Source organism: Dryobates pubescens, chromosome 19 (assembly GCF_014839835.1).
Source record: "Dryobates pubescens isolate bDryPub1 chromosome 19, bDryPub1.pri, whole genome shotgun sequence".
NCBI classification, from domain to species: Eukaryota; Metazoa; Chordata; class Aves; order Piciformes; family Picidae; genus Dryobates; species Dryobates pubescens.
In genome coordinates this window covers 9,636,796-9,651,566 of record NC_071630.1, presented here as the reverse complement: position 1 = coordinate 9,651,566, position 14,771 = coordinate 9,636,796, and the positions used below count along the sequence as shown (strand labels likewise).

The 14,771-nt window shown below is 41.5% G+C and overlaps 1 protein-coding gene across 1 annotated transcript in view; it reads right to left on the bottom strand.

The window, feature by feature from the left end:
• Positions 1-14,771, bottom strand: part of CMIP (c-Maf inducing protein) — a 136,524-nt gene that overhangs the window by 62,836 nt on the left and 58,917 nt on the right. Inside the window, exon 2 of the mRNA XM_009901142.2 lies at positions 528-653. Within this exon, the coding sequence (XP_009899444.1) occupies positions 528-653 (126 nt within the window). The remainder of the gene's footprint in view (positions 1-527; positions 654-14,771) is intronic.

The following is a 14,771-nucleotide window of genomic DNA, read 5'->3' as shown; positions in this document are numbered from 1 at the left end:
GAGGAAATCTGGAATAATGTAAACACAGTGTCTCCTGTTTGAAAACAATGCTTAGAGAACTACCATATGTAATCTCCACACAAACACACTGGTATCTTCCAGTGAAGATCTAATATCTTTTATAAAAAGAAGATACCTGTCAGTTCTGGTGCAAATTATGGGATTCCTGTATGAACTGAGGGATGTCAGTTTTAACTTCTTTCATGCAGGAATTGGACTAGCTGTGAAAATGCAATTGCACCAGGTCCACACCAATGTGCCTTTCCACAGAACACTATTTTGAGGCACAAAATCAGCAAGAAGATTTAATCACTGCGGCCCAAAATTTCCATTCTGACTGCCAGACAACAGGAAGAGTTTCAGAGCTACCACCCTGTGCAAATTTTGTGGTTGTTAGGTAATTTGACAGAAAAGGTAATGAACACATTTCTGAGTCCATCTAATTATGATTTCATAAATAGCAAACAGAAGTTAAGGGAGATTCCCAGTAAAAGAGAAAGAAAATTGTAATTCTGTGTTTACTGTACCTGCAGTAAGACAGTACCCCCTGGGATCGTGAGCTGTAAACAGTACTTAGGGGCATTCTCCCAGGAGAGCAGTTGAACATCTTCAATAGCACTGTAGGAAATGGAGTTTTCCATGTACCCAGTTGGCTGCAAGAAAACAAAGATGGAAAAAAACATGTTTACTTAGTCATCAGAAGTTTTACAATTTCAAAATAACTCTTGGTTGTTGAAAAAAATCTAAATTCCTATACAGGTTGTTCAACAGAGAGATTCATCCAGCTACCTTCATCCAAGCCACTCAAGTGTTAAGATCACTCACACTGAAACAAAACCAGACCAGGCCTAGGTGCCTGGAACACGAAAACATCAAACTGCATTTGTTCTAGGCCCCAAATCAATGGAACCTAGTCCAAGGTTGAACTGAGCTATGAAAGAGTCTGGCCATGCACATACTGTCCACACATGAAGTGTCTTAATCACCCATCCACAACAGCAGTGTGCTACATTAAGGGAGTTTTATTCCATGCATTCTTCTTCTCACTGGCTGCAAAGTTAATCAGGCACATCATCAGAATCTACACTGCTACATCTGACAATGGCTCTTGGGGCTCCAAAGATCCAGCGCTGAGTTTTCAGACTCAAGCAAAAGCAGAGCAACCAACCTACTCAGCGTATACGTAAGTGCTGGTTTGCTCCACAGGCTACTGAAGCTCAGTTTAAAGTGAAAGTCACAATTAAAACATAAATAAGTAACTCTGCTTTGCAATTACAAGTACAACATAAATTGATAGCAGCAAGGAAACAAACATGAAACTCCTTATTAGTATCCCCAGAATTCTTAGGCATTACAGAAATAAAATTATTTCTGAGGTAAGCTGAAGTATAAATGTATATAAAGCAAGCAGACAGGAAATTATGTTCTTAACACAAGTAAATACACAGAGCTATAGCTGTGATATAATAGACTGTACTTGATGCAAGTCTTCATGTTAAGTCATTTGAGTAACAGAGATCCTCCAAGATGTTATTTATTTTACTTGGCTACAGTGTGAGCAAACTAATCAGTATTGCTATGGCAGAGAAACTATTTTCATACAGAAATGATTAATCCCACCACGTGGATAAACCCTTGGGTTGGCCATGTCTTGCAAGAGAATAGAGCTCACTATGTTTATGAATTAATTTTCTTGCTTTACTGGTTTACATCTAGCTTAAACTTCTCAAACTTACTCCCACTGAGCCCAATACATAAGTTATTTTTAACTGACAGTCTTGAAATAAAGAAGGCAAGGGAGAAACCACATCTATTTCAGGGTCAAACAAGGCCAACTCTTAAAATCACAACACAGGATTCCTGGGGGTGAGTGTGAAATAAGCAAATTGCATTTGGAACATCTCTGCTTCTAATTGGTACAACATTCTTCCATAAGTTAAGTAGGTGGTGCAGCTGGAAACTGCACTTTGAAGTTATAGGCTTCATACATGTTCATGAGGCCACAAACGTCATCTGCCAAAGCGCAGTGATGGCTCTGTCCTCCACCTTTGCTGCTACAGCAAATCAGCTGTCTCTCCAGGAAGGAAAATGTGGCAAGAAGATGGGATTGAGCTCTTAGTGTCTTCTCAACTAACTTTTGCTGTGGCAGTGTTTGTTTTACATTAGTCCTCATTGAAAACAACCTCCGTTGTCTCCTTAACAAAACCCTTGTGGGGCTGGAAGTCTGATAAACTTCTGCTTATTCATTTACCCACAATATTGTTCTACTCTGGTGACTGAAATCCCAGTGGCTTAACACTGATGCTATACGTCACACATTGCCTAGTGGAGAGTAATTATCTCGTTCAACAGGAAGCCAAAGGCCCAAGATCCTTCAGTAATCAGCATTACAACACTCAGGGAAAAAAGATGAAAACAGCCAGCATAAAATCTAGTATGCTCAGGAGGCAAAGTTATCAAAAACATGCTCTGAAAGACTGGAGAAGGAAGAAAACCAGAACTAGCTGAGGCAAATACAAAATGAAGTTAATCAAAGCAATTCAAATTTCTCTTAAGAAGGTGCTGACTGCCCTTAATACCTTCCATTAACTTCAAAGAAGATTTGAAGAATTCTCACAGAATCAGTTCCCAAGAGAAGCTTCTATACCTTAAACTATCCATTTAAAGAGCATTAAAGGCAACTGATCCCCTTCAGTCACAGCTCTGTAGCCATCCACAAGCAGTTTCATCCCAGGCATAAACCTCTTCTCACAGGACAGCAGTCCTTTTCGTTAGGTAGGAGGGAGGAACATCAAGTTCTGCAGTTTGCAAAGGATGGGAAGACTACCTAAACCATATTGTGGAATTACATACATGGTTATTCTCTCCAAAGGAAAGTGTTATGACAATGAGGTAGTCTATATAGCACTTCTGTGACCTCACATCTAGGCCTTATGTCTAGCCACATCCCAGACAAAGCTTTACTGCAGTTGTTTGCCATCTCACTCAAAAAAAAGTATAGCCCAGCTCTGCTTTAATCCCTCTAAGCAATGTCACATGCATTGTTTCTGCTTTCATTAGCAACACCGTATTCTGGGAGGTGAAACATTTTCAATTCTGAAAACACCAGCTACACCAGAGGCAGCTTCACCTCTGTTTTACAACCAAGAGTCTAAAGAAAAGTGATTTATCACTGTGTAGAGCTCCTTGAAATTGTGCTTCTAGATGCTGTCAAACACTGGAGATTATACTCCCACATGAGAGCTGTGCAGAAACGCTCTGACAAAGCACTGAAACAGAGCTGCACTAGACCCGAGGCTTCCTGAATCTCACAAGGCTATGGTGCTCCTCACAAAGAGCCCATGGCACTAATGAGGTAAAGGTCAACCCCACACAAAGGAGTCCTTTCCTTAATCCCTGCACACACACAGATGAGAGGACAGAGTGGTGGTTCCCCAGTTGTGTTTTCTCAAGACCAAGCACAGCTCAGCTGTTTATCAGGAAATGGCCCGAGGTAAAACCACAGCCTGAGTCACTGGTTCCTCTTAAAACACAGGCTATTTTGACATTCAGGTATGCAAACGTCAATCATGGTGAATCATTGTGGTAAAAAATAAGCAGTGCAAGTGTTGCATGTTCTCATGTTCCAGTAGGTCTTGCTTGCACACACCCCCAGAAGATTCATTGTCAACCCCAGGTTGCTCCATGGGAAACTCACGTTAGAACAACACACCAGAAAAGTGGATTCAGAGATTTAAAAATACCTCAAGTAAGACAGATCCTCAGTGGACCACCATGAAGCATCTGGCATCAATACTAGTCTTAAGCATCATTCCCATCTCCATCTACCCACTTTGCCCATACTAGTATTTGGCTGTGGTGTCAGGCAGATCAGGGAACACATCCAGCAGTGCTCAGATTACTTTTGAGCCCCTTCAGTCCCATTTCTAAGGTGAAACAGAAACTAGTCTGTGAACACAACTTAGAGGGCAGCATGTCACAGGGAAGGGAGCAAACAGTGAGGATCTGAATAGTTCAGTCTAATTATTTCTATGAGACAGACTAAAGCCACAGCATCTCTGAGCAGTAATGCCTCAAGTTCAGTTGAAAATGTCTTTGCATGACAAAACAATAATTCTTATTTTTATAGCTGTCATTTTTGAAAGGAGATTTAAATTTCTCACCAAAGTCAGAGATCTATCAAACAAAGCAAGATAATGCACTTTGCTCTTTCACTCTGCAGAATTAATTCTGACTTTGGAGACTTTGGCCAGAGACTCTTCACATGTCAGCTCACAGATTTACAGTTTTACCTTCTGTCTGCTTGCTGTGGAACACGTACTGAAAAACTGCAAGAGATTCAGAAATTAAAATTATTACAGCAAACAAAAACCTTCAGTCAAGGCAACATTTTTCTCTTCACATTAGCCTCTAGCCTCCTAATGAAACTGCTAACTTCTCTGTTGGGAAATCAGGTATGTTTCAACCTCAGTGAGAACTTGGGTCTTTTTTTTTCAGTTCCATAAAGACTTATTAATCATCCAGCTTTGAAACAATTTTGTACCAGAATAGCCACACACCAAAATCTGCTATAAATCAAATCATAGGGGAATCCAGTGCTCCCAAAACTGGGGAACATGCAGGCTCACACGTAAGGTTAGTTCTCCCTTAGTGTTTCTGGGAAAAGTCAGCAGCAGCAGACTATTCAATAATGCAAAAAATCTGCCCACTTGTTTCCATGGGAAATTCTAAAAGGGAAAAAGAATAAACATGACGTCCGTTGTTAATATGAGCCTTGTATGCACTTACTCATAGAATACTGCACTAAATCTTCAGCTGCATAAGCATCTAGAAAAGATGAATTCTACAAACACAGAGGGCTATTTGCATTAAAACATATTTAGACTGACAACTCCCACCAACACCACAACCATGAAGAATGATTTTCCCAATTAAGTACTCCAGATGGTGGAGGGCAACAGGGCTGTTCCAGACCCCTGCCCTTCTGCTGCTTCTAAGGACAGGCCATGCTCCTGTAACCCAGGATGACAAACATACTGTATTACATGTAAGCTCTCCATACCCAAATAGGAATCAGTTCTGATGAATAACATGTAGGAAGAGTTGATTGCCCTCAAAACTTTGCTGGGGGTGGAGACTATTCAGTTGGCACACCAAAGAGTAATGAACTCTGAAACTGCTGAAAACAATGGAGGGTTTGAAATAAATCTCTGTTAGAAGACATCCATGGCTCCAGAGAACACCCCTGCAAATGTAGCTATTTCAGATAAGAACAATTAACATCTCTGTTCATTAACTATATAACCTATCAGAAGACATTTATCAAGTTAAGCAATTAGTAGTACTACACCATAATATGCAGCACAGTACAATTTGTCTCACTCTTGATATGGAAGAATTTACTGCCATGCTCACTTGTCATAATGACTTGAAGGAGTTTAAAATCAGTGTTATTCTCACAGAGATTAATGTGATAAGGAGAACACAGAAAGGCTAACAGCAGGGAGACACCCAAATCTGCCCCAAAGCTGCACAAAGGAATTTCTAAGCTTCCCTGGAGCAACATTCTCATCAAATCCATCACAGTTCCCAGATCCCTAGTCTGCCCATCATCACCATTCCCTTCCCACTCCTCCCTGTAAGTAGGTGGTTTCATGTGTTGGACTGTAAGACCTGCTCTGTGCATTGGGTGTAGGACTACACAGGGTGAAACAGGTGCTTAATCCAAGGAGCCATGGGGAAGGAGGGATCTCTCCATGGAGTAAAGCTAAATTATTTCTGCTTGGAGCTGCTTTGTTCCCAAGTGTCTCCAAGACTAGGAGCAATGCTTGGTGAGGTTTTCTTTGGTTGATTTAGAAGTTTTTTGGTAAATGGAAACAAATTTGGACATACTGGCCCAAATCTTCAGTGAGGCTGTACCCCTTCACATTAGTGAAAGCCTGGGGTGCACTAGTGCTTAATTAGCCATTAAAAAAAAGAGGGAGGGGTTTTCCTACCACTTTTATTTGTATTTGGGTTATTGTGTGTATAAACATCCACGTGTGTGTGGATAAATGTACACCACACACCCTGTCCTTTCTTCACAGCTACACAGAAACAAAAGACGGGGAAATACAACCCATATTTTCCTGCACAAAAATACAGCAGCCATATGCTCAGTGGAAAGTAGCTCAACTTCAGTAAGTGGCACAACTTAACTGAGAAAGGCCAGATCCTCACTCAGGTGAGCTGATCAACCAAAAGACTTCAGTGGAACATCCCTGATTTGTAGCAGCTAAAAATCTAACACAGAAACTCAACCAAATCTAGCTCTGCAGCAAGAATTTGCTTAAATCTCTTACTTTCCTCTAAATATTTAAGACAACTAAGTCTGGAAGCTGTTGCATTAATTAACCTTACAGAAATGATAAAAATGTAAGAGCTGCCAGTATGAAACAGATTACTCCAGACTGTGTAGAAAACAAAATCCTTCTAAACTGCAGTCAGGCTGAAGCATCAGTTCTGTGGAGCTATCAAAAATGGACAGGTCAAAACTGTCATCAAAGAGTTGACAAGGAAAAAAAAAACCAAAGAAATGGTTTCACCACGAGGCCATACGAGCCACAAAATCTGCAAAACCAGTGCAGCAGGCACTAGCAATGAGAAGAACTTCAAATTAAGTCAGATCTGAAACAAGTTTAAAGCACAGAACTGAAGGTCATCATTAAGAATGAGAAAACAGGGTCATAGTATTGGATATGTACCATGACAGCAGAGTTAAATAAGGATGGAAAATTTATTATGTTATCTAAAAATGTATAGAGATTTTTTTTAATTTTTTTTTTTAGTGAGGAGAAGGTGAAATTGTGAGTGCTCAGTTTGTTTGCTCAACAAAAACTACTTGAACTTCTGAGGGTAAAATAAGACACTGTACCTGGAACATTTTCCAAAGATCACAGTATCACTAAGGTTGGAAGAGACCTCAAAGATCATCCAGTCCAACCTGACACACAATCCCAACTCCCTCAGCCTCTCCTCATAAGGCTTGTGCTCAAGGCCTCTCCCCAGCCTTGTTGCCCTTCTCTGGACACATTCAAGTGTCTCGATGTCCTTCTTAAACTGAGGGGCCCAGAACTGGACACAGTACTCAAGGTGTGGCCTAACCAATGCAGAGTACAGGGGCACAATGACTTCCCTGCTCCTGCTGGCCACACTATTCCTAATGCAGGCCAGGATGCCGTTGGCCTTCTTGGCCACCTGGGCGTCATCAAGATGTGTCTATGTAACCCATAAGAAATCATCCCTCTCCCTGGCTAGCTTTGCATGACAAAGGGAACTCCTCCGCTCTGACTTCCAGTAGTACTGACTGCTTAAAGGGTTGCAGTGCTGGTGTTTGAAAAGCTCTCTCGTGAAGAAACCCTGTCTCCCCCTCTCAAAGCTCAGCTAACAGGGATGAGAGTATGCTGCAAGGTGCACCTGCATCATGCTGCAGGACTAGAGGCTGGTGACAGCTTGCCACTGAGATGGTGGCCAATCTTCTAGATCACTGCCCATGGGCAGGAAGGCTGTTCCCAGGCCAGTGATCAGGAGCAGGAAGGGGAGAGAGCTGTGTTTGACCCAACCAGCCAGACAGAGGCCTGACTTGCCTGCCAGGTGGAGCACCTCTGCTCAAAGCAGCAATTCTCCAAGCATGTGATGCAGCCTTCAACCTCTCCCAATGAATGTAGGGAAACTGAAAACAAATACTGTCCCCCACTGATTAGCTTAGAATAAAACCTCAATCAGGGTTGTGGTTGCATCATGTTCTAAATAATATGAGAAGCCTGAGAGATGTGGGAAAAGGGCTCAGACTACCTGACTACAACCACATGAATCTGCTCCAAGTGCATCTTCCTCCTCCTCCAAAACTGCATAAGTGATTCATAAAAGGATCACTCCTTAGCAGGGATCTCCATCCTTTTGTGTTTATCACTGCACTCTACGGCATCCCTCCTGGGAGGGGAATACTTCAGTAACCTTGATGAGATGGGTAAGTTATTTACCCACCTTCCTTGAAATTACTCCGGGAAGGAAGGGCCACTACCAGCCAAAATACAGCAGGAACACACTCTCTCACAGAAGCAGCAGTAAATTAACATGAGTAACAGGGACTCATTGCAGGAGACTATGCCCACGTGTGCTTCTGTAAAACAACTGTTAGAGGAATGTTGGAAAATCCCTAAGTTTTGCCCAGAACATGAGACATCTAGTGACTGCTAAACAGATCTTTGCTAAGTCACCATAGCAACAACGATGTGACAGAAAACAAAACTGCATCCCCAAACTGTTCTTGACTCAAGGCTGCTCTTTATTTTCAGTTCTCTTTCAATAAATCAGCCATGTCACAAGCCATGAAATGCATCAAATGCTGATAGACCAGAGATGGGAGAAAGGGCTGGGTGTGAGGATTTCAGATCAAGACAGTCCCAATGTATGCTATAGTAAAACACCACCCTTAAATGACTGCTTTAACCAGGGGCAGCCCTGAGAGCTGGAAATGATAGACCATCAGCTGGTTCCAAAGGCAGAGTTGGTACCTGGAAAATAATCGGTCTGTCAAACAATCAGAAACGTGGCTAAGCTGATGCCTACTACAAACAGGAGATCTCTGTTCAGCTGTGTTTTCCAGTTTCTGTTGTACATTGTCCTCACCCTCAGAGTGGTTTTTTATGTCTGGTTTACAGATCTCCAAAGGCCTATCATTCATTATCTCCAGCAGGTCAACAAAAGGTGAAGAAGGAAACTGCATTTGTTATCAGTAGGGTCACATCTGCTGTGCAAGGATCTGCACCTCCCATGGAAAATTTTAGGGTTGCACAAACCAAAAAGACTGAATGCAGCCACAAGGGAAGCCACACATTCACCTCTGTGACCTGTGCCTTTGAAGTCTAACCTGAACGGTGACCCAAGTCTAAAATACTGGATTAGTAAGATACCGAGCTATCCAGAATCCCATGAGCCACCAGAAGTACAGAACTTGACTCAGGGACTCTGCAATCCTGATGGTTCTCACCACCTTCTTAACGTGCATCCCAGCTCATTTCTTACTATGATTTATTTACAAGAACTCAAAATTCACTTGTTGCAAAAATAAACACAGCATAAATGTACTCATATACTAAGCTGCTGTTCTTCATTTAAAGAAGCACTCTCCAGCACTTATGTCCATGCCTTTTACCTACAGACTCATGAAACCTTTCAACACTATCCATGGTCAAATGGTTGCCATTAACAATTTTTGTCTTTTCTTTTTTTATGCACCTTTTACTGTGCAGTTGCCAGGACACCACATCTCAATCTGATGACCAAGTACAGGACAGAAAGTGCAGTAACCCAACTACACTTCTGAGTTCCCAGCAGGGAATGCTCTTTTCTCCAAAATAAAAAAAAAGATTAAAATATTGGAATAGATGGGCAGGTCTTGAGCTCCCAGCACAGTATCAATACAGCTCTCTGCTGTACATTAGAGAAAGAGAAAAAAACATGCAGCAAGGTCTTCAAAAAAGCTACAGATGTTCTGTTAATGACAGTTTCACCAAACTCTCAGTGGTGCTGGGCAAAAAACCCCAAGGACCTCCTGAGGATGAGTCACAGCCACTTGAAATCACGTTCTGCTACAGGAGGAGGGCAGAAAATACAAAGTGACAGTGTTTTGTTTCATGTCCCTTACTCAACAATAATTTGGATGATTCTATAAAATTTTAAAGAGAGATCCAGCTCTAGAGTCTGCAGCAGTGATTTCCCCTTGATGCTGTCTCTCAGCATTACAAAATGACATCCTGACACTATCAAAAGTGTCCTTTTACTCTCTTCAGCAGGAAGGCTTCAGCAAAACTGTGCCTGCATACTCCTGGTGCCACCCATTACCTCCTCCAGTGTTGGTCTTCCTCATTGTTTAATGACCAACCGACTGTTTGTACTGGAAGGGAGTGTTGCTATTTAAATAGAGGGTAACTGAAACGTGTGATACCTCCATGGAAGGGAGATGGTAAGGGAATGGAGAAGGAGAGGGCAACTGCAGTGAAATATCAGAGTAAATATTTGAGAAAAGTGTCAGTTGACTGGAAAATGCACCAGTTAGAACATGAATTAGCTAAGTAAGAGTGCTTAAAGTGAAGCATAGGGACCTGCTTATGGAAGGTGTCCTTGTCATCATCTCTACAGACACACTCTGAAAAGCAAAACACAAAGCAACCCTACAATCAGTTACTGTGAAACTGGCAAACTCTTTTATTCAGGTGGCTCCTGAAAGGCTGGAGAAGAATTCCAAGGAACTGCAACAGTCTCCTCAGGGATCACAATGCACATGGCTCCAAAGAGATGTGTTTCTGAGAAGCCTTGTTTATCAGACACTAATGCATCATGCACTGCTCTCACACTGTTGGGTTTTTGGGTTTTGTTTTGTTGGGTTTTGGTTTTTTTGGGGGTTTTTTGGGGTGTTTTTTGTTTTTTTTTAAACTAAACAAACTTAGTCCTCCAAAAGTATTTTCCGTTCCAGCAGGATGATTCATCCCTCAACAAGACACACTCATTTATTTCCCCCATATTCTCTGATACATGGCTCACACATGGACAAAGAAACACAGATACATGTCCTCCCTACTACTGTTTCAAGAGACCAAGCAGAGGCTCACACAACACATCAGGCCACGCAGATGAGTGTCTAGGTGATGTGATGTAACGTGGCAAAAAACACAGCTACTTACCCAGCCAGCAGCTAGTGTTGCATAAAGATGGCCACAACACTACTGCTTAAAGGAAAAAATACTTAGCATGCTAAATATCAAAATAGATTGCTTATATGGTGTCACTTGAGAGTTAAATGCTCAGTGAAAAAACACCCTCACAACAAAGTAGCTTCACATACTAGACTAGGTTGGTTCCTCCCCCACCACTTCCAGTTTCATATCAAAATCTGCTTTAAAATAATTCCAGCCTTTTAGACAAGCTAGACCTTCAGGTTGTGGCAGCACAATGGTTGTAGATTTCACTCCCACCCTTGGCAATTATGCTTTGGTTTTCAAGCTCAATTATACTGTCAAGTCAGCTGCATAATTCTGCAGCAACACCCTTGCTCTCTGTCAAGATTATTTTATTAATTTATTTACTGGCCCTAAAGGAATTAGTTCATTTTTGCAAAACCTTACATATTGCAAACACAACTGTGTAGGCTGGGGTTTCCTCTTGGGCAGGAAAGGGCAAAAGAAACATTCAGAGCCTTGATCTCCAACAGCTGAACAGTTGTTATCCTTCAAGAAACTTCTACCAAGGAAATCTGAATGGTCTTCAGTGATCTGTTTATGCAAAGTTAAACTAGTCACAGCTTTTCCAAAATAACGTTATCAGAAAGCAAGTATCACCAAAGTCCATTGGTGTTTAAATTTGAATCCAAACCACTACAAACTGAAAACTACCACTGAGTGTTATGATATGGATTCCAAACACTGATGAAAAAAACCAAGTTGCTTCCCCTCTATGGCATTTTGGGTCCAGCAGAATACAAAAGCTTCCAAATCAGACATATGTTTGAACTTTACCTGAATACACATCCTGGATTTTGCCCACTTCTGCTTGCATCAGTTTTACCCAAGGCAAGAACAGAGAAAGGCCAACTGTTCCTGGGCTGCTCTGTAATTAAAATCCACAAATACCACCAGGTCCCTGTATGACACTACTGGTCACAGCAGTGGCTGAGGAAAAGCCCTGCTTCCTGCTAACCCACAAGCCAGGCACCCTCCAGCTAGGGACAGCTCTGTGATACACACCTGTCCTCCTTCTCTGATGGCAGAGGGTCAATGGCACAAAGGCCAGCCCTGAAGTACAGCCAGGCAATCACACCGAGTTGTGCACAGATTTGTTCCTCATCTTTCTTAGCATTTCATTTGATAAACTTGATTCTCACTAAACATGGCTGAACAAAAGGTATGTAGGAACTTGCTGTCAGCATCAGCTTGCTTTCTTCTGATTTCTTTGGCTACACATTACTACAGCATTAACAGAATCTCGTGGCACTATTACATTCACAACTGCAGTGGAAATGCTGGCTACTCAGAAAAACCACCAGAGCAGAATTAGTAGGAAGGGCTGGGCATCAGGAATGTAACAACTTTGTTTTCTTACATACATCTTCTCAGATAACATTTGAAGAAGAATGCTTAATATAGAGCCTGTTTACCAATCATTTCCCCAGAGACAAACAAACATGTTAAATATAAAGCATCTTAAAATAAGGCACAACCACCATGTTAACCTCTGAAAAAAAGCCCAACTGATCAGCAAGCTTCAACTAGATGTTATCAAGGCATTTTAGGGAAGTATTATATTTGGAAAGGAAATACAATGCTTGTATAAGAAAGCAACCTCTGCCTTTTTCTCTAGCCTGCATCCTGCTAAGAAAGACCTTTCTGCTTTCCATTGCTGAAAAATACATAATTAAAAAATATATAGCTTTGAATTCCAAACCAGACTTTGTTCTTCTCTCTGCGCAACAGATTACAAGCACTTGGTGGAAATAAAACAGAAACTAAAACCAAATTCCATGCTCTAAACACTGCACCAGATTATTTCCAAATACTGCAATGTTTTGCAAGATTTTGGATCACTGAACCTAATTCAAAAGTTCAGAGAACAACTGAGGAATATGCTTCTCTGCTTCAGATACGAGTTCAGGACCTTACCCTCAAATCCCGTTCTTTGCAAAATGAGAAACATCAGCCTCCCATCCAAAGCACCGATATAAAGTTTCAGTTTGACCCACATCCTAACACCTCTGCAGCCAATCCTGATCATTTTCTGCCAATACCTCTTTCAAAGTACAGATCAAAGGCTTTACTGTACATTCAGAGTCATTCCTGTGATGCAAGGATTAGGCATGAAGAAAGAGAGTCATATTTTCAACTGCCTGTAAGAGTATCTTGTGCATATCAGAGCATTAGAGCTCAGCCACAAACGCCAGTGCCAGACAAACCACACCTCTGAAATTCTCGTCTTGCCTCCCATTTTCTTTTTTATCTCATCTAAGCACACTGTCTCTACATGCCCAATTACAAGGAAGATCTACCCAGTCATCAACCCCTCTATTCTTTCACTTTTTATTAATATGTTCATCGACATTTCTAGTATATCATTCATTCAGGAGATTATTACACCGAGATGGAAACACAATGTTCCAGCCTGCTGCTGTGACCCCTGCAAGAGGCAGTGATGCAGCAGTAATGCCTTAATGGCAGCAGATGTACTGTAGATGTCACTGAATTCTAACAGCCCTTCTTAAAACACAGCCTGCACATGTAATCCTGGCAGTAATCTAGTGCAAGATTAAATATACTGCTGTCAGTCTAGAAGCATTATATCTGACTCTAAATATACAGCTGCAGATGCACAAGATTCAACAGCATTGCATAGAGTCCTGTCTCCAGGAAGAATACAAGCCTTGGTGCTTCCAAGAACAAAGGCTGCATCCCAAAGCACCAAATTGTTTATTTCAATGGTTGCTCTAGGCTTTACTCAGGTGAAGAAAGTGAGACATAACTCTGTCCTTCAGCAACTACAAGCAGTGTGGATAATTCATTAGGAAACGGTTGGTGCACTTCATTTAGAAGTTCAGATCCTGCTGATGCATTGTGAGGCAAGCAACCAGTGGCTGCCACAACCTTCATCACACGAGTAAAGAATGGAGATTCAACCCCTAAGTTCGTCATCTGTTCCCTCACACTTTCACGCACAGAACGGAAAAGCCAGTGAACTGCAAATTACCAATCAACGCAGAACTCACTGGATGAGGTTTTGAAGACGTCAGACCAAACAATCACAATGTTTCTTCCCAGGCGTTAAAAACTACGGTCCTTGACTAATGCTGTTTTCCTGGCAGGAAAGAATCATACTAGGACAAAGAAGAATGGCAGCTGTATTGTCCTTCCTGAGAGCTAAGTACCACAGGCTCTCAACACTGCCACAACAAATACAGAGAGCTATTGACAAGGCACATTATGAGAACTGTCCATCAGCCTTACCAGACACAAAAGCATTAACAGTCATGTCAGACCATTAAAATGTTAGATAAGAAGAGCAGAATATGACACTTTTACTGCCAAAAACCCCTAGTGTTTAACTCACACACACAAAAATCATACATATCACTAGTCACTGCAGGATGAATGCTATCCTTGGCTTTGTGAGTCCTCTAACACCACCCAAATGTGTTCTGAATATCTTGATGCAGCTAAGAGCTGCTGAAAGTCTAAGGGGAAAAAGGAAACCCCAGTGACTGAAGGTTTATGGAATTTATTTTTTCCCCCTAATAATCTACATCACACAATTGTTCTCCAAAACGCATAATTAAAATGCCTTTGAAATTACAAATCAACAGGAATCTTGGATGCAAGTTATCAGCCTATTCCCAGAGATGACTCCAAGTGCTACCCAAGTCAGACACAAACCATCAGAGGGTTTTATGCCATTATACTTGGGGTGTGAACTCCTTGATCTTAATTGCCTTGTGAACCATTTTAATCAATTTATCATTCATTAATATGCACTGACATTGTCTGGAGACAGAAATCAGCAGCTCAGTCATGAGCAAAGCTTCAAGAAGACTGAGACTGAAGCTAGCTGAGGATGGAGATGACTCAGGCGATGATCTACATGACTAATCAGAGGCTGACACTTTTGTCAGTCAGTCAGTAACCAAGTCTAATGTTCTCCACAAAAAGAAAGCATTGAAGGTGTGAATTCAGACCATAGACAGAATTCAA